The 19667-nt window shown below is 28.3% G+C and overlaps 1 protein-coding gene across 2 annotated transcripts; it reads right to left on the bottom strand.

The window, feature by feature from the left end:
* Positions 1-295: 295 nt before the first annotated feature.
* LOC112679818 lies at positions 296-19621 on the bottom strand. Of its 2 annotated transcripts, none has more exons than XM_025549738.1 (4): positions 19461-19621; positions 18411-18541; positions 2261-2355; positions 296-1024 (listed from the first exon to the last, which is right to left on the bottom strand). In XM_025549738.1, the coding sequence occupies exons 2-4, from the start codon at positions 18538-18540 to the stop codon at positions 800-802; spliced, it is 450 nt and encodes a 149-aa protein (XP_025405523.1). In that variant the 5' UTR covers position 18541; positions 19461-19621; the 3' UTR covers positions 296-799. The 2 variants fall into 2 exon arrangements, with proteins under 2 accessions (XP_025405523.1, XP_025405521.1); XM_025549736.1 differs by having other exon boundaries at positions 300-1024; positions 19342-19620.
* Between the last annotated feature and the right edge of the window lie 46 nt (positions 19622-19667).

The raw sequence follows: 19667 nt of genomic DNA, 5'->3' as shown, positions 1-19667 counted from the left end.
GAATTGATCCGTTTAAATTTATTTGCGTCAAGTCATATTAAAATGTAGAATTATCTTAGCTAACAATAGAAAATTTCAAATTAAATAATATGCAATATGCGAACAAATTTTATACAAAAAATTAACTTATCTACATAATTTAAAAGGATTTATTTGTAACTTACATGTCAAAGAATCCCATAGTTATTATTCAAATTATAAATCTTTGGATAGTAGTCGAGCTGTAATTATTTGAGCAGAAAAATCTTAATATTAAAAAAAAAATCTTTGGATATTATTTCTATGTTATTATTTCTTATGTATTCATAATTGTTCTTTTTTTTTATTTTTTTTTTGTAGAATATATTTATGTATATACATTATATACTTGAATTTATTACGTAATGATTTCCTAAAACATCGAAAATATTCATTGTAAATCGCATATAATTTCTTAACTTGTAAATGCTCACTGGAATAAATGACATATTATATTATGTTATCCACTATTTAGTACAGATTGGTTCCACGATTACAATTAATCGATTAAAATTTAGTTTTGTTGCCTATTCGTTTTATAAACATAAGTGGTACAAGAATTGTTTGGCGAGATTTTGAACACAATAAGTAATTAATTATGATATGATTTGAAATGTAATACTTGACACGGCTGGGTCATAAGAAACAGTAGACGAATAATAATATCACGTAAAACGTTTAGTAAGCTTCCGTATTTATAACTTTTTTAAAATGCATACGCGCATAAAATATGTGATGGAGGTATTAAGGTGTGAAATCGACAAGTAATTAAACTGTCGATTTATTTCGTTGCGGATTCGTTATTATTTTTCCGATCCTTCTGAATCTGGGTAACCCTCTTGTGCAACGCTGACAATTTGTTCTCCAAGATTTGATTGTGATGAAATAGTGTCATCGTCTGAATTGTCAGCAACATCAAAGCAGTTCTTTTACGGATAACATCCAAATGTTCTTCGGTTACGACCGATTCCTCCGGTAAATTATCGAGTAACCTTTTTAAATGGAGCTGTACAACAATAAAATATACACATTTTTTAGCGTTTATGTACATGTATTACTTATCATAAGAAATTTAATCAGCGTCCCTCTCAATACTACATATAAAAATAGATAACTAACAGTGCTTAAAATAATTCAGAAGTAAAGCTATATATTATACGTACATTATGAACTTAGAAAATAGGTTACAAAAATAAAATAAATATACTCAAGGTATGAAAGTTAATGTAAATGCATCAGGAGTACACAGTACTCAAGACTTGGAGTGAGAGGAGACTCAGGGGGCTCATTTACCCTACATTTCATAATGCTTATAAAACGTCATTTTTAACACGTCTCCGAAAACTTTACTGAAACGCTCAACTGTTTGTTAAAAATAATAAAACAGTTGAAAAATTGGCTTTGCAATTTAGTTAGTGTCATTAATTGTTAAACAGTGTTTTACAAACAAAACTAACTCATAATAATAATATAAATTATAAATTATAGAGTAATATACATATATGTATACCTTAATTTAATTTTTTTTTAATTTTATTTGAAAATATTTATAATCGATTATTAAAAAAAAGAAGTAAGTGATTTACAAGTTTATGCGTTTTTACAGTACATGAATAGTTTATGGAGGAAATTGTTCATTAACAATACATAGGAATTTATATACCTAGGTATTTATAATTAATTGCTTGGTAATTGTATGGGGCTATTTGGAATGCTGGGAATGATATATGAATTAGAGTCTCTACTGCTCTTTTTTGCTACTTTAAACCCTGACTGTACACTGTTTAATTAACAGTTTTATACCAGTTAAATATATATTCACACGTTTTAGGCGAGATCATTTCATAATAAAGAATTTACTTTCAAATGGTAATGTAAGTTTCACAAGTCAATTTGTATGGCACTAAGCTTCAAAATAATAGATACCTATATTTTCAAAAAAAAATTATTGATTGAATTTTTAAACAGCTTAATAACTTTTCAGAACAAAGACTAGGAAATTAACGACGAGATCAATTGAATACGTAAATAAACAATGTTCAATATTATTTGAACAAATTTAGTCATTACTAGAAAATAAAATCTGAATAACTAAAGCGGCAAATTTAATATTTTACTTTATCTTGTTAACCATAAGGATACCGCATACAAATTAAAATAATATTGATTTTTTGTTGAAAAATGTTTAAATTTATTATATTATAGAACAAGTTAAAATTATTTATAACGAGAATTAACTTACCTTTAGTGGTGACGAATAAGATGTATTTCTTTTAATGTTAAACGTAGAATTACGATTTCTTAAACAAGGATTCCATTGAGTATTAGTTCTAACACCTGAAATTAAAAACCATATGGATAAAAATGTTGAAAGTATAGAAATATGTATAAAACTTGGTAAGATTATTTGAATTAGGTATAAAGTTCTCGAACTAACGAACTAAATGAGATTTATTTGAATTTATATTTTATTTGAAAAAAACAATTTATCAGAGCCGTCCCAAAGGTGGGTCTTAGGGAGAGTGTCTCACCCCTCAACAAAAACACCAGTTGGCAGTCGAACTTGTTTCATTATAACCTAAAAGAACCATTATAGGCCTAGATGTTTTAATTACTTATGTGTGTTAACTGACAATAAACTACTATCACCACTGTTTATCTTGAAGTGTTCCCATACGAATCGATGTGACACACGACTTTTTTTTTTAGTTAGCGACTCGAGCGTGAAAAACGCGTGACAAACCCAAAAACATTGTGACGTCTCGATTCGTATGAGAATTTTGTAAAAAAATACAACTAAAGTGTTTATTTTTACAATTAAGGTAATGTCCTAAAAATAAATTGAATAAACGAAGATTTTGTGGATTGAAAAAAATTTCAAAAAAATCTACTTTGGGTCATCACAGCGAGTACGCGTATACTGGTGTCCTCATCCATTTTAGAAACACCCTGTATATATAATTCAATTGTCAATTTTAAGAACGTGTGACACTGATACATACATACATGTTAAAAAGTAAAAATACGACAATATATAGTTAATTATAGTACAACATACATGAGTAAAAATATTGTAGTCAGCTTTTTTTTTTATTATTCACCGCCCCCTCCCCTTGATTTTCATCTTTCGGATGGCCCTGCAATTTATTTTATACATATATACATTTATGTAAAAATCCATAAATTAAATAAATATGAAATTTAAATATGAATTTTTTATTAAAAGGTTACATATTTAAATTTTTATTGTAGAACTGATGTAAATAAATGTATAATTTAATATAAAAGTAAACAAATTACTAACTATTGGAAAAATGAGCATATAAATAATTTATATGCTCATTTATGCAATAGTTTAAATATAATCATATCTAATAATAATATTAATATAAAGATAAAAAATAAATAATTTTAAGAATATATTTGTTGAGAAATAAAAATAGTTCATTTGTTCTGAATACTGAACCTGGTATTGATTGCATTAAATACCAATCTAACAAAAATTCTACAAAAAATGATGAGTGAGTTGTTACTTGAGATTTTGATAAAAAAAAAGTTTTCGTCAAACAAATGATCTCCGAAGCTGGACTAACAAGTTATACCGAACTGAAAAGCCTAGCTGAAAACAGAGAAGAGTGGATAGTGAATATCCAATCGCAAAATGAACCTTAAGGGTTGAATACTAAAAAGAAGAAGAAAAAAGTTTAAAATACAGTGTCGGATCTAAGTCTCAGGAGGTCAAAATACAAATACCAATTAGAAGTCCCTTAAAAAAATGCGTTTAGTATATATATATATATATATATATATATATATATATATGCCTATAATTAATTTAATTTAATTTAAAAGCAAAAAAATAACATCGGAGCACAAAAAATAAGAAAAATAAACAACAAAACAGGCAATTTTAAATTTTGGTTTTAGAGCTTGAGGCCCCTCTGATAATATAGCATTGTTAAAGTATATTCAACAACCATGAATAATACAGCATGATGCTGCCTACAACTGTACTTAAAATATAAAGATTTGCTCGTAAACACTAAACAAGGTCATCACGTAAATCCATAAATATTAGATAACTCTAAGGACATCAGATATATTAAACGTCTGAAACCATTATTTAGTTGGTTAATTACTTAGTTTAAAGAATTAGAATATGGGCAGGAGCCATTTCAATCAAAGTGTAATATATATAATATTATTACCTAGTGTCTAAAGTATATAACATTTTTAAAATATTTATTAGACCTTTGAATAATTTCAATAATAAAGCTCTAGGAAATAAAAATAAGATATTAAATAATATTTTTTAGTTGACCGTTTGTACCTTATATTTTTTGTAAATTTGTGATCTAGAAATTATAGTTTCTTCTTTATTATAAATTATAAAACAGAGAAAATTGTTTAAATTTAGTTTTGTTGCTTATGTTATATATTTTAGTAATATTCATTAAATCATCAATACTTTATAAATTTATTAAGTGTTAACACTTATAGGTATCATAAATACAGTAGAATCTCGCGATTTTTACTGATCAGTAAAAAAAGGCTGCAGGTCAAATACATTTTCCAAGGCTGAAACTTAACGTTAATCTGTTTATAAATAATAATAGGATTTTAGGTTCTAATCATAAATAAAAGACTATATACTTTTCGAACAAGATATTAAATATACCTAATACCTATATGATAAAATTGAACCGGACCAGTTCAATGAGTCAAGATTAATTACATTTTATATATATAACATTGTGAATATTTTTAACATTTGCTATTCTGCCAAAATATATTAAAAAAAACAGGCACAAGAGGCCTACGTTTGGGATAAATTTAAATAAATCAAAATATGAGCGATTTTCTTTAAATTTATTTAAAATTATACAAATGTTATGGTATAGAATTATAATTTGCATTGTAGAATTTAATCTAATGCTATTATTGTTTCCAAATATTTATCAAAATACACGCTCAACGTATATTGATTATTATCCGAAAAGTTTGAAAATTAGAGCTGTGTCACAGAAAATATACATATTCTAACAAAAATGATTTTCTATTCACGAAACCATTGAAATTTTATATTTCTATTACCTACTACTTACTAGTATAATAAAAAATATTAAATAACAGTGTTTGATACAAACTTTAGGAACACTGTAGACGTTATGCAATATCTATTTGAAACAAATGAAAACACGTTATTTCTAAATAAGAATTAATATTTTTATTAATATTATTATAATTGTATAAACTATATATATAATAATCAAGGCATTTGAAAAAACTTAACAATTCTAAAATATCTCTTAATTTGTTGTCGTGATTTTATAAAATATATTTATTGAAACAATATCAAAATCGCCAAAAATAATATAGAATTGAAAATTATACCTTCTAATGCCCATTGTTACTTTATACTTATATCTATTAATGAAAGCGTTGTATTATCTCGTATAATTAATTATAAATACTAGTGAAGGGGATCACCATATACTCTCAAATTTCACATTTTCAAGACGGATCAATCAAATATCACTTAAATTTATAATTTAAAATTTATAAAAATAATACCTTATATGAAAAAATTTTTGAAAAAAATGATAGTTTTAATTTTTTAAATGTTTACACAATACGTGGGATTATAATATTAATAGGTTTTTTTTGTTTATCAATCCGACACATACATTCACGTGATTCACGACATACACGAAATATAGATCATACAATAGTTATACTCGCAGAAGCTTAAATTATAATTAGATTATTCGTATTCATTTTTATTTGAAAGCAATTTTTAAATTATAAATTCACACAAAAATAAATTTAAATATTTAGTACAATTTTCAATTAGTATCTTATTTAAAGCATTAACAATGGAAGCTTATATAATTAGCCTATATTATATCATACTTAAATGCATAAAAAAATGAATCATAAATAATTTATTATTATGTATAATATATAATTTAATATAAACATTATTTAATTGTTAAATATTTGAATATCAAATTATTATACCAAATTTTAAAAGATTCAATTTAAAACATAAACTCATATTTCTCGTATATACACTCATTTCAAATTGTATATTGACATTGCACATGTGCTCACTGAATAGCTATTCATGTTTTATGATTTCAGGCTTGATTTAATGTTAAATTATATTATGAATAGTAAATACTGAATACAAAAGAATAAACACCGACACCTGAAGACAAAATAAAACATACAATATGGTATATAGCTCACAATATTTGTACAAAATAAACTTAATTACCTAAAATTAATATAAATCGCGTTCTTTTAGTTTTAATTATAAAATATTAAAAAAAATGTGCATTTATATGTATAACATACATACGTATGTTACTTTTATAATAATTGCAAATCGATAGCATGACTAAATATTAATTTGGTGAATTTGGTGAATAATTCTTTATATTATGTGTTTTTTTTAATTTTTTCTAACTTTTTGGCCATTTTTTCAATTATTCCATTTTAAAATAATTTATATTTCATAATTAACAATGGGGTGATAACCTATGTTAAATTCCTTATAATTTAAGGTAATTTAAGGTAATTTAAGGTTCTATACGATATAATACGGTATTATACAAAAAATAAATAAAATATCGTATTTTAAAATCTCTACATATACATATATATGACATTTAGACATTTAAAAATGTTTAATACCAGATAACAATTATTATATCGATAAGATAGAGTATAGACGATAAATTTTAAAATTGTGTGATGTAATTTTAAAATATAGAACGGGCCAGATAAAAAAGGCTTGAGGGCCGAATGCGGCCTGCGAGCCGCCAGTTTCCCACCCCTGATTTAGAAAATTCTACAAACATCAAATATTATAAAATAAAATACAAATAAACACATGGACAAATAATAAATACAATTGTTAGGTAACACTGGATCATTCTTCTTAAATTCAGAAAAACTAAAATCATGTATTTTACATAAATCTAGCATTTATTTCTGTCACAAACAAATAACAGTATATACGAATAATGAGCATAATTAATAATTGTAGTTGAAAAAATTAAATAATACCCTGTAGGTAATAGAAATTTGCAAACAATTATGGCTATCACAATATTTGTTGACAGTTTGAATATAGGTACATAAGTTATTAGTTAATACTCAATATTAATATAAATTAAATACAGGGTATACCTGTATACTAATGATCCATGTAATAAGTACATTAGGGTGGTCCTTATTTTTGAACTTACGAATTTTTGATCTCTCACCCCCTCATTTTGTTCATTACTTTAAGAAAGTAATTCGGGTTGAATTTGGTCATGATTACTCACCCCTTTCACGTGCCCCAAGAGGGTTGAATATTAGTGAAAAGGGTTGTTTTGTCATTTTTTTTGACAATATTCAAAAAAATATTGCATTTATCTTAAAAATTTATAAAACATATATTATAGATATTTATATTTTTATTAAAACCATATTTATACAATATCTTATAAATCTATTACTATCTATTATTTATTATTTCATAAGAAAAATGATATAGGTAATATTGAATATTTTATTTGTTTAAGAAAAATCAATTTTTTATTATTTTATTATTTTTGTACATTTGTTATTATTTAGAACTTATAAAATTATATACATTTTTAATATCAGTCCAATATAGGAATTTTTTTTAATATATTCTGTATGATGTTGGACTTTTTAGATGTATATCCGAAATTGTGGAACGAAAATGATCAATGTATAAATATATAAAAGTAAAAGAATTAGTAAATAACTTAATTGTAATTAATGATATTGCAAAGCGAGCAGTGAAATTAATTGAAGATTATAGCAAGTTAATAATTAAAAGCGAAGACCAGAAGCAATATTTACTGCAAGTAGTGAGTATCGTTGGTGATTCCCAGATTATAAAAAACCACCTTGTCCAAGATCTTTAAAATAACTGAAGGAAATCAACTATATAAAAAAAATTAAAAAAATTATAATAATAATTCATTTATAAGACATTATATAAACTGTATTATATTAAAACATGTAATATTAATGAAACTCTTGAATTAACATAATAACATTTTAGAAACATTAAATTTTTTTACGTTAACCTGACTGTTACAATAAAACAATCAATCCAATTAAATTTATGCTAATTAACTATATTTTAGGAAATCAAATTCTTTACCAATTGTATATAAGATATTTTGTCGTATCATTTTTTTATAATTTTAATATATTTAAATAACTGTAAAAAACCGTTTTTTAAATAAATAAAATATTCGATTTTTTATCATTTTTCTTGGGAAATAATAGATTTATGAGGAATTGTATAAATATGTTTTTTAATAAAATATAAATATCTATAATATATGTTTTATAAATTTTTAAGATAAATGCAATATTTATTTTGAGTATAGTCAAAAAATGATAAAAAAAACCCTTTTCACTAATATTCAACCCTCTTGAGGCACGTGAAAGGGGTGACTAATCATGACCAAATTTAACCCGAATTACTTTCTTATAGTAATGAACAAAATGAGGGGATGAGAAATCAAAAATATTAAAAAAAAATGTCTTCATCTATAGCTAAGGACCACCCTAAAGTACATACATTATAGAGATAATCAATAATAGAGCGACAAAAAATACAGAATTACTAACAAATATATATATGTAAAAGAAAAGACATTTAATTTCCTAACAAGGTCTTACTACCAAATATATATATATATACATATATATATATCTAATAGATACATATGATTTATAATATGTTGTTTTTGACACAAAAGGTCTCGAAACCGAATGTGTTAAAAAATAGTAAATTACTTTGAAAGTTTTTACAATGGAATATATCGCATGCACGAGCAGATTAAAGAACATCGGTATACAATATGAATAGAATACGTAGATACTCTGAATTCCTAATATATCCTGTGCCAATCATAATAGTAGATTTGAAAGGCCATACGTCATTTATAGTGAAATGCGTGTGACCGATCCACCAGTTGGCAACCTACTGTTACACTATAACATCAACATGATGAAACGGATTTTTTTTTTTTAATAAAAAGAGTGCCCACGCTTTTCGCAAGTTAGCGGTCGATGTCAAAACGCACAAAAACAGTTGTGAACAGCCGCGTAACAATCACACGGATTTCGCAAGTTGAAGCGGCCCGGTTGAACGAATGGCGAGGCGGAGAGCACGGGTTTGGTGACCGCGGCAGTCGACACGTGCGACCTTCGTACCACCATTGCCGCCGCCACACGGATTCCCCCGACAAAAAAAGGCGTGTCCCCGGCACAAATCATTCTTTTTAGAAAAATAAATACATGCACGTGCGTATGAGTTCATATTATTCACATAATCCATAAGTGTAATATTATAAACTTGTTTACACGTCACATAAATACATACCGAACTTTATTGATATAGTGTGTATTGTATGTTCAATGAAAAAACATTGCCATATTGATACAATATTGGGGTATAAAAATTACTAACATGTCCAACTGACATTAGTGAGAATGTAGAAATAATCGATATTGAGCCAAAGATTTGTACACAGAAATAGATTAAGTAACCTAAATCTCGCAAATGGTTAAAAATACGGAAGAGAATAAACTAAGGCGGATGATATCATTCCGTATTAGAAGTCGGCTGTCAAGTGCCGTATAACGACAAAAACGGAAAAATAGGAGAGTGGTACGTATAGGAAAGGCGCAAAAAAGTTTTCGGGTCCAAGTGTGTGAATTCACGCTAATAGTGGGAAATGGATGACGTCACGATGTCCCCTTTGGCACCGTGTCATTTGTTGTATAGGTATACATAATACACACATAATGTATACACACAGACACATCTAAATACCTAATTTATGAGAGTGTGACATATACAGCCGCATAAGTCGGTATGTATTCCATTCGATTAAAATAAAAAACAATCAACAATTCTGCCCCCTTCCCCGAAATGCTTTCCTGCGATCACCCCTGCTCGTAAGCATATATAATAAACACGAATATACTGAGTCCACATTGTAAATGGTTAATCTGAAAATGGTTAAAAAAGATTGACTGAAGAAGAACCACAACTGAGATTTTTTATTATTTAGGTTGATATTATATCGTCAAAAAATGTATTTGATTTTGAATTGTCATTTAATTTTAGTTCAATATTTAATTTAATTTTATGGTCAACTAGCATAGGCGCAACTAAGGAGGCTAGGGGGGCTTAGTCTCCCCAGACCAAGATTTAGCCCCCCATAAATATTTCATGTTTTACATGGCATACCGCATACAGCATACTTAACTCACAATAGTGTCACATACAAACAAAAAAAAGACACATTTCAGTAAATCCAACTTGGCTCAGAATCTAAAATATATTAACAATATATATAAGAGTAGGGGTAATCTATAGGTTATTTTAAGTTTTGGTAGGAGGGCTGTAGACCTCCCAGATTTTTTACCCTAGTTGCGCCTATGTCAACTAGTTCGTAGAATTTGAACTCGTCCGTGAAAATTATATTTAAGAGATTCACAACATATTTGAAGAAATACAAAGAGTATTAAAATTACAGATAAAAAGTCAGAATTTAGAACAAAGATATTTACAATAAAACAGCAGGCGCTTTCCTTGCAATAAAAATATCAAACACATTTAAGTATTTATTTAAGTATTTCCCAAGTTTATAACAAATGCGGTGGCTTTTTAATTGATTTATGAAGTACATTGGTCACTTAACTTGATTTGATACAATAATTCATTCTTTTAGTCTCAGAAGATTTCTAAATATCACTCTAATTGGTTTGTCCTGTTACCATAATCATATATTCGTAATATACCTTTCCATATAACTGATTTACAGAAAAATATATTTTTATATTTTACAAACAAGAATACTAAACATTACACGGAACAATAAATTCCAGCATAACTCAGAAAAATTTTTTTAGATCAATTTGATCAGTAGATAACGGTATAGATCAGTAACATAGTCGTTGTGTTGTGATAAAACTTCAAAATTATACAGAAATTATTTTATTCGATTTAAGTGTTTGTATTGAAGATTTGGAAATCGACAATAAAAGCACGACATGACAAGAAGCCTGACAAGGAATGATTTATTTATTATTATTAGCATTTTTTTTAATAATTCACTGAATATTTAGATCAATTATTGACGATATTTTTTTTGTTTTCGATTCGAAAAATTTAATAGATGCAACAATTTAAATTATAGATGCACAAGTTACCTAAAATGTTATCTATGTTTATAGCATCATTAATATCCACAGACAGTTTAGAAGTCAGTGTTATTATCAGATGACAATTTATATACGTGTACGAAATTAGAGACCTTGAGATAAAAATAAAGCGTGCAAGCACGTGCGATATGAAAGTTGTTAATTTTACTATATTTTAATTGATATGAACAATAAAAGCAATAATAAAAGAAAAATTAAAGAAACTCGTGCAGTATGCTACTTACCATAAAATGCTACCTACTAAAAAACTTAACGAGTAAACTTTTCTGTGTTTTGTAAAATGTGACAAACTAAAACTTATTTTATGTCTTATTAAATGCCTGGGCTTCATTTAGACCTATATTAGGCACGCCACTAAGGTGATCTACCGGGGGATGGGCGATTTGCGAATTCAGGACGAGTGATCTACGTTTTAATGGTATAAAAACACATTATATTTTTTACTACGAGTACGTCATATCATACAAATAATCGTCAAACATAAAAATAAAAAAATGATTAGACAAATATAATTATAATTTCAATTATAGTAAACTTTCTATAAAATTCAGACGCACGCATTATGGACAAACTCCGACCAACGAACAATTTGAATCTAACCTATCCAGCAACATTGCTAATGACTCGTAGTTATATTATAAATGTCATTAATCGTTATCGCAATAGTGTTCCACTGCGGTCTACTATAATGTGAGTATAATAATAGTGTAATGTAATAGGTAATAATAATTGTAGATCACCAGCTACACCTTGTATAATACGGTAGATCACCTGCTACACGAATGCTCATAATTTTTACATCATCCCAGGAAATTTATATTAAGACGTGTTATGTATTGATGGACTACCACCAATTTTTTTTTTAATTATTCTCGAAATCGTCAAAATCACTATCATCATAAACATCATCATCTATATTTGGAATCATATCTCCATTCCTCAATCGTCCTATACTATATTTACGCTTAACTTGCAATAGTAAAAGTGCCGTAGCAACTAAATATTACGCTCGGAGCGAAACTTCAAAATGCGCCCATGCGTATTTTTAATTAAAAAATTTGTTTATTATGTAGATAATGTTTTAAATAATATTGCTTCAATTAATATAAAGGACGTTAAAGTTTTTGTAAATAATATGTACAACACTGACCGTTGTAATTTTTAATATAAAATGCAAATTTTTCATTTTTACGCTCGGGGCGTAGACACCTCTTGTTCCCCCTTGCTACGGCCCTGAAAGTAGTAGCACGGTAAGGTAGCATTCTACACGCATTCAGTTTTATTGGTAGCAAGTATTTTACAGTAGGTAGCATAGCACACGAGTACCAAAATAAAAACTGGAACTATCGCGCATCCATGTTTGAATATTATACAGGATTAGACGTATAATAAATATTACGTGCATATTTGTAATTCTAATTAACTGATTTTTACCGAGAAAAACTATAAAAGTAAAAGTTTAGTAAAATAAAAGCAATTGTATTGTTATTAAAAAAAACAAATTTTTTTTAGATTAAATGCGGACGGCAAATTTATTCCACAAAATGCCATAAAATTATTAAAATCCATAGCTACGCAATGTCTTCGAAAAATCACGTAACTGCGTTCACCTCGTTGATTTGTGCGCATGTGTGTTTGTATTTACAATACGCTTTGTGCCTATCACCCCACCTCCTCACCCCATCGCAGTCGTACATTAATTTGCAAACAAGTTTTTTTTCGCCATGCTAAAATCCGAAAACAATAATAATAATAATATAAAAAGTGCACCTCATTATTCAACGCGTTACACAGTACAGTCGACGACCGTGTACATATTATAATAATAAAAAGAAGTATAATGTACACGCGCGCGTGCACGTACGTATAGTGTTCGTTCGTTTATGCAGTATGCACGTGTACGAAATATACACACAACACAAAACCTTCGCGAGAATAACGGTGACGGCGGTCGTATTACTATTATTATTATTATTATTTTTTAGTATTATTATTATTAGTATTTTTTTTTTTTTTTTTTATACGTTTTACGACGACGCTGCACACACGCAACGACCCGGATGCACGCAGACGCGTACACACGCATACAGATATAATCCACACACGTACACGCGTGGGGATCGCATTGCCGAAATTCGAGTGACGTCACACGGTGGCTTTGTGTTCCACGTGGGGCCACGTGTAGCGAAACGTATCTACGGCGGCCACGGATCGGAGAGGGGAATGACTGATGGGCGACGATGGCCGGTTTTTCGCGAACACCGTGACGACGATGGAAAGGAGGCGGTGACCTCTTTACAGAAAAAAAAAAAAAAAAAAAAAAAAAAATAAAAAAAAAAAAAAAAAAAACAAAATCGTGAGCCGCGTGCCAGTGAACTTACTGGATGTTTATTAATATATGTATATATTATACGCACACGTGGAGCGCGTGCGTTAAATGTTTAGCGAGGAAAAATCTATTCGTCCACGCGTAACGTTCATCTATCCACATCCGCACTACGTTTTCGTCCAACCGTTTTCTGAGCATTTTGGTTCGAACTCTTCGCGAACGTTATTGTGCGGGGGTAGGGTAAGATGTTAGACGGGTGAATTTTATTTATACGAACCGAGATCAATACGAGAAGTAGGCAACGAATCGGTTTTACGCCGATTTCTTTTACGCTGCAGGTACTGTGCAGATGTACACACTTTCACCAAAGGTTTTTGATGGTTTGATACATTGGCTCTGGTTAGCGCAAAAGAGTCGGGAATCGATAGGATCGCAGGGACGGGTACCTGTTAATTAGTGAACTTTTCTTATGAATTTGAAATCAATGTAAATCATCGATTTCGAATAACGATACACGAGTGGAGGACGACGCGTAGATCAGTTTCTACGGACGCAATAGAGTTGGTAAACCAATTTTTAAATATTTTACATTGATTTGATTAATTAAATATTAACGGTTGAAATAATTATTCAATTTATATTTCAAGTCCCGTTTTTAGACAACGGAATAACTAATATTGTTTAATCGAAGTTCGTTGAAATATCAGATTTTGTCTAATCTATAATGCTTACAATAATTATTTGCAATACTCTTGTAAATGTTTTTTATACGACTGCAAACATCTATACAAATAACAATCGCCCATTTATTTGTAATTTTTATCAGTTATTTGGAAAATAGTTAAGGAATTCAAAATATGACCTCTTGAAAGTATTAACTACCTATAGATAACGATTTTTATCAGAAAAAAAATTTGACAAAACAGACAATAAACGCATCATGGTAAAACTAATACATTTCAGGTTTTACTCAAAATCTAAAATCTGAATAAATGTTATAGAAGACGTTAAATTTGAGATTGTTTAAAAATTAAAAATGTTTATAAAGGCAATTATCAATTTGAATTTAGAAACAACGAAATCGAAGACCAGTTTAAAAATAATACAATCAATTACGAAAAATAATGAAATTATTGATTTCTCAATTAATTAGCATCCAAAAAATATAATAAAGTAATTTATGAATAGTAATGTATTTGTAGTGTTGTACTTAGACCATAAAGATTTTCAACAGATTCTAAAGTCTTTACAGCAGGAGTCGGAACATTTCCGTAGGAAAGATCCATTTTTTTTTAAAAAGTTACAATTTTTTTTTTCGTACAAACTACTTTTTTATACAGTCAAAAAAATCTTGATATTGAAACGTATCTTAAAAAATCACATATTACAAGTTGAATAGTTACATGTTACTATAGAGGGTACGTCATATAGGTATAAAATTATATAAAATATGTATAATCAAAGATTAAATAAACTTAAAATGTTGATGTAATAATTGATAAATTAATAATTTTCTACAATTTAGACTGTTGAAGGTTAATATATTGTTTTTTCATGTAGCCGGAAACCAACTGACTGTTGAAAAATAAATTGATTTCATGCCTATACAATAAGTATTTATATTCATAAATGAGTCTTAACTCCACTTTATAATTAAGCGATTCAAAATCCTAATTTATCACAACACCTGGTTAAAACAATAAGTGATTCTAGCATCTCGGAAAAAATATCAATGCTATATGTATATGTAAATTCTAAGAGAAATTAAATTGTTTAACATTGAATAAATAAATTGAAATAATAATGAATTTCTAATAATAAAAGAGAAAAATTTGAAAAAATGAAATAAAATATTACGAATTAACTAATGATAAATTTAATTATTTATACAAGTATAAATATTTATTTTATAATACATATTTTTATACGATAAATAATATTTTTGAAGAAGTAGAATTTTGGACAAGATTTGAACTAATAATCGTTATAATTGATTTTATGTTACTTCAATTTTACTATAAATTTTATGAAGTATACGAGTATAATATTACATAAACTCTAAAATATCATTATAAAATATTAAAATTTAAAAAAAAAATTAGTTGTTACGCTGATTAAAGGTAATTCTATTTAGTTCAAGCATTTTTATGAATTACTATAAGTTGAGTAGAAATTAAAAACTTAAAATATATTCCCGAAACCAGAGGTTATATAATTTTCGAAAATCAACATAAATTAAATAGGTAAATCTTTAATTTTTTAACAGTTCTAGTTTTTCAGATTAATTTATTTTAAGAACTACTTTAAAATTAAAATTGATTGATATAGATTTAATAAAATCATTTTGAAGGTAGTTTTCTATTATACAGACATGTATTGGTTTAATTAAATACTTTTCTAATAATTTTCACTATTGGTGAGAAAATATACGCATTTTTTTAACATTAACAGTCTAATAAATTATTATGCTTGTTTATAATGTTTGTTTACCGACCTTACCTCTTTTCATTGGCGTCATGTTTCACTCAAAATGAAAACCGCTCTTAGTATTATGACTTATATATATCTATTATCTGTATTTGTTTATTCTAATGTTTTCCTAGAAAATACTTACTCAAATATACTTACAAGGAAAATAATCGATATAGACCTATTTCGGTTTCTATTATGACTGTAGATAATATTTTATTTACAAATGGATTTAAGACTAATAGTTTTCATGGCATCTTCTATCAATCAGTACCTCATAATCAGGGCTCGTAAGTACATACATTAGCATGTTTTCTTTTTCTTCAATCGGAAAACATGCTAAGTGAGATACATATTCATTTCATAACAATGGTAATAAAAATATAAAGTTAACTAGTGTATGTTTTGTGTGTATTGGCATATTTGACATTTAGTTGATTTTTTGGAGTTATTGGCGTATATTATTTTATGTAAATTCAGCAAAATCGTTTTTCATGGAAATTAAAAAAAATATATATATCAATAAAAGCTTGAATTCATTCTTATTTACTTATTCGAACATGTTTACAAAATATTAGTATTTTTTAAGTATTTTTATTTTTGTATAACGTTGGATTTTATCTCGGGTGTCTATTTTATATTATAATATAATATTATATAATATAATATTATTATATGTCTATATTATGACACCTGTGGATTTTATAAGATGAAAGCAATACCACGGAAACAATATTATTGTGCACCGCTACCAACCTCCTATTGACGAGTACATTGCAATCTATCGATTTATATTCGTCGCAACGTGTGTTCATTAATTATAATCTTAATAAAATTTAATCGAAGAAATAAAATATAATTTTTAAAAATATGAATGGATAATTCTTATTATTTTAAAAATGCTTATACATTATTTCCGTGTATAGTTTAAGATTTTTAATGCATAATCCTATAAATTGCATATACATTTTTTTAGTGTATATTTTAATGCATATTTTATCAAATGTCAGTGCATCATTGCATTATTTATGCATTTTATAGTGCATGAACTTACGAGTTCTGATCATAAGTAATTTAATCAATGACTTCGGTATACAATGTATGTGTGTACTATACTACATAAATATTTAAATAGAGTTATTTTAATATTTATTATTTATCATCAACTATGATATTTTTTTTATTTTTTTTTCATATGGTATAGTTATGATAATATGATAAGAATGTTATGAACTCATAATTACTATAAAAAATTATATGGAAAAATAATGTAACGACTAATTGTTTATTGTTTAATAGTTATTAAAATGAAAAACAATGACCTAACTGTAACCCAGCAGGAATGACGAACCTATGACACACGTCGGTAAATGTAAGTTGCGTCCCAAAAAAAAAGGTTCCGATAACAACATACGTAAGTTGCGGCCTGATATTTCTTAGATACATACGTAAGTTGAGGCCCAATATTTCTCAGGTACATACGTAAGTTGCGGCTCGTGTTTTTGTCGTGTCTATCAGTTACGCCCGACGGAAAATCCGTAAAACTAACATTTATAATGTTTTTATTGATGGCTGGGTAATAACGACTCGTATTAAAAGAGTATATCCGGTTCTCCATCTGCTAAATTTTACTGTAGTAACATTACATACGACAAACACGTATTAGTTCAGTACGAATGCACGTGGAGATTTTTGAAAATGAACGCAATAAACAGTGTATAATAGAATGCAAAGTGAAAAAAATAAATTATTAAAAGTGATTTCTGGTTATAAGTTTCATTTTCGCAAGTTTTTAAAAAATGATGTTGAACATTGGTGTTGCACCGTCAAAACATGTATAATAGTATATTGTCTATGATTATTGCTGAAGAATGTTTTTAATAATATAAAAATAGGTATATTATTTATTAATTCATATTTTTGCACATACTCGTAAACCATTTAAAAATTACTTGAATAACGTTTCGACACTTATGTATTATATATACATTCATCTTGTCATCTCAACATAAAGATTGATCATTACTCATAATAGATAGGCAGCTATCGAGTTATAATGCATATACTGCAAAATGATATTGAATATTTAATTAATTATATAATTATGATAAAAATTATAAGACACGGATTAAAATGTAAACAGAGCATTTATACTTCGTTAAAAAATTAAAAACAACAAATAGTGAAGAAGAAACAAATCAAGTGTTATCAGGTAAAAAAAAAATAAATATTTTGTCCAGGCAACGGAAAATATAGGTATAACCATTGATTAAATAGTTAATCTAAGGTAAAATGTGAAATAAAAAATGTTTAAACATACCAGGACTTGGATTTACTCTGTCAGACGCTGATGTTTGATGGTTTTCTTGATAAAACAAACCACCACATAAGACCGTGGCGGGTGGCATATGCATAGATTGGTCGTCGAAACATTGTATTGTCGGCGGCATTCTATAACAATAGGAACACAGGTATATTTATTTGTGTGCAACGTGCAAAATAGATAAATATATAATATCCGTGTAGTAAAATACAAATACAATTAATTACGAAAACAAAAATATTCCAAATGACATGTGTAGTTATCGTCGTATCTCAAAATTGTATTACAGTGTACGTGTGTGTTGTGTGTCGGATACTATATCCTTTATATAATAATAAAACAGTTTTGGAATCATTGTAGTACCAACACACGATACAGTGTTTTTAAATTTGCTACTACAGCGTAGGACCCGATGCTGAAGATATTAACGAAGTTGTTGGTGCGTAAGAAAAATATACAGCAGGTATACACACCATATGCGAAAATCTCTAGTCAAATTGACCAAAAACGCGATTCGTCGAGGGGACCCTCCTCCAACCCAGTTCGTAGGGCAACCGCCTTGCACAAATATAGTTTTCGGCGAATTGTCTGTGAACGCGATGCGATCGCGATATCATGGAAAACAAAGTATTGCACAAAATAAATTCAACCACTCGACTATGGTACACCGTGAGAAATCGAAAACCGTCACGGGAACGATGGCGATTTCGCGCGTTGACGAACAATACGAGCATTAGATCGACTGCGAGAACAAAACGAACCCAACAGATACCAATTATAATTTTAATAATATTCATATTAATAATAATAGTACTAGGGTGTCGACCAGGGAGTTAGGATCATCTACGCGCACGTGACGACCGAACGGCGAACGGTAGTGGAGCTACAATTTAATACATCGACATTGAACGTAATGTTCTTCACCTACCTTTTGGGCGCGAGGAGCGTTAAGGGAAGAAAAAAAAAAACGTGTAACGGACGACGCTGACGACCACCGGTTCGCGGTTGTGCGACGCGAGCGGTCGGTGCAGAAATTGTTTTTCGTACCGGTCGACGACGACGTCGGGAACGGAAACGGATGTCGGTACGGGTTTTGCGAGCGTCGGGACGTGTGCACTTGTCCGATTTCACGAGACGATTGGCGACGGCCGACGGGACGATCGCGGCCGCCGCGACGTCGTCGTCATAACACTCGGTTGGCGAGAGGAATGGCAAAACAATATATATATATATATGTGTATAACACGTAAACGC

This window comes from Sipha flava, unplaced genomic scaffold, assembly GCF_003268045.1.
Source record: "Sipha flava isolate LNK unplaced genomic scaffold, YSA_version1 168_pilon_pilon, whole genome shotgun sequence".
In the NCBI taxonomy this organism is placed as follows: domain Eukaryota; kingdom Metazoa; phylum Arthropoda; class Insecta; order Hemiptera; family Aphididae; genus Sipha; species Sipha flava.
The sequence above is the reverse complement of the archived record's forward strand: the minus strand, read 5'-3'. Positions and strand labels throughout refer to the sequence as shown.

Bases quoted from the DNA above. Each gene is read 5' to 3' on its own strand.
- LOC112679818 (XM_025549738.1), bottom strand. From the start codon at position 18,540: ATGCCGCCGACAATACAATGTTTCGACGACCAATCTATGCATATGCCA. The intron at 2,356-18,410 runs GTATGTTTAAAC...TTTTAATTTCAG, and splicing joins CAGAGTAAATCCAAGTCCTG to GTGTTAGAACTAATACTCAA. The intron at 1,025-2,260 runs GTAAGTTAATTC...ATTGTTGTACAG, and splicing joins CTTATTCGTCACCACTAAAG to CTCCATTTAAAAAGGTTACT.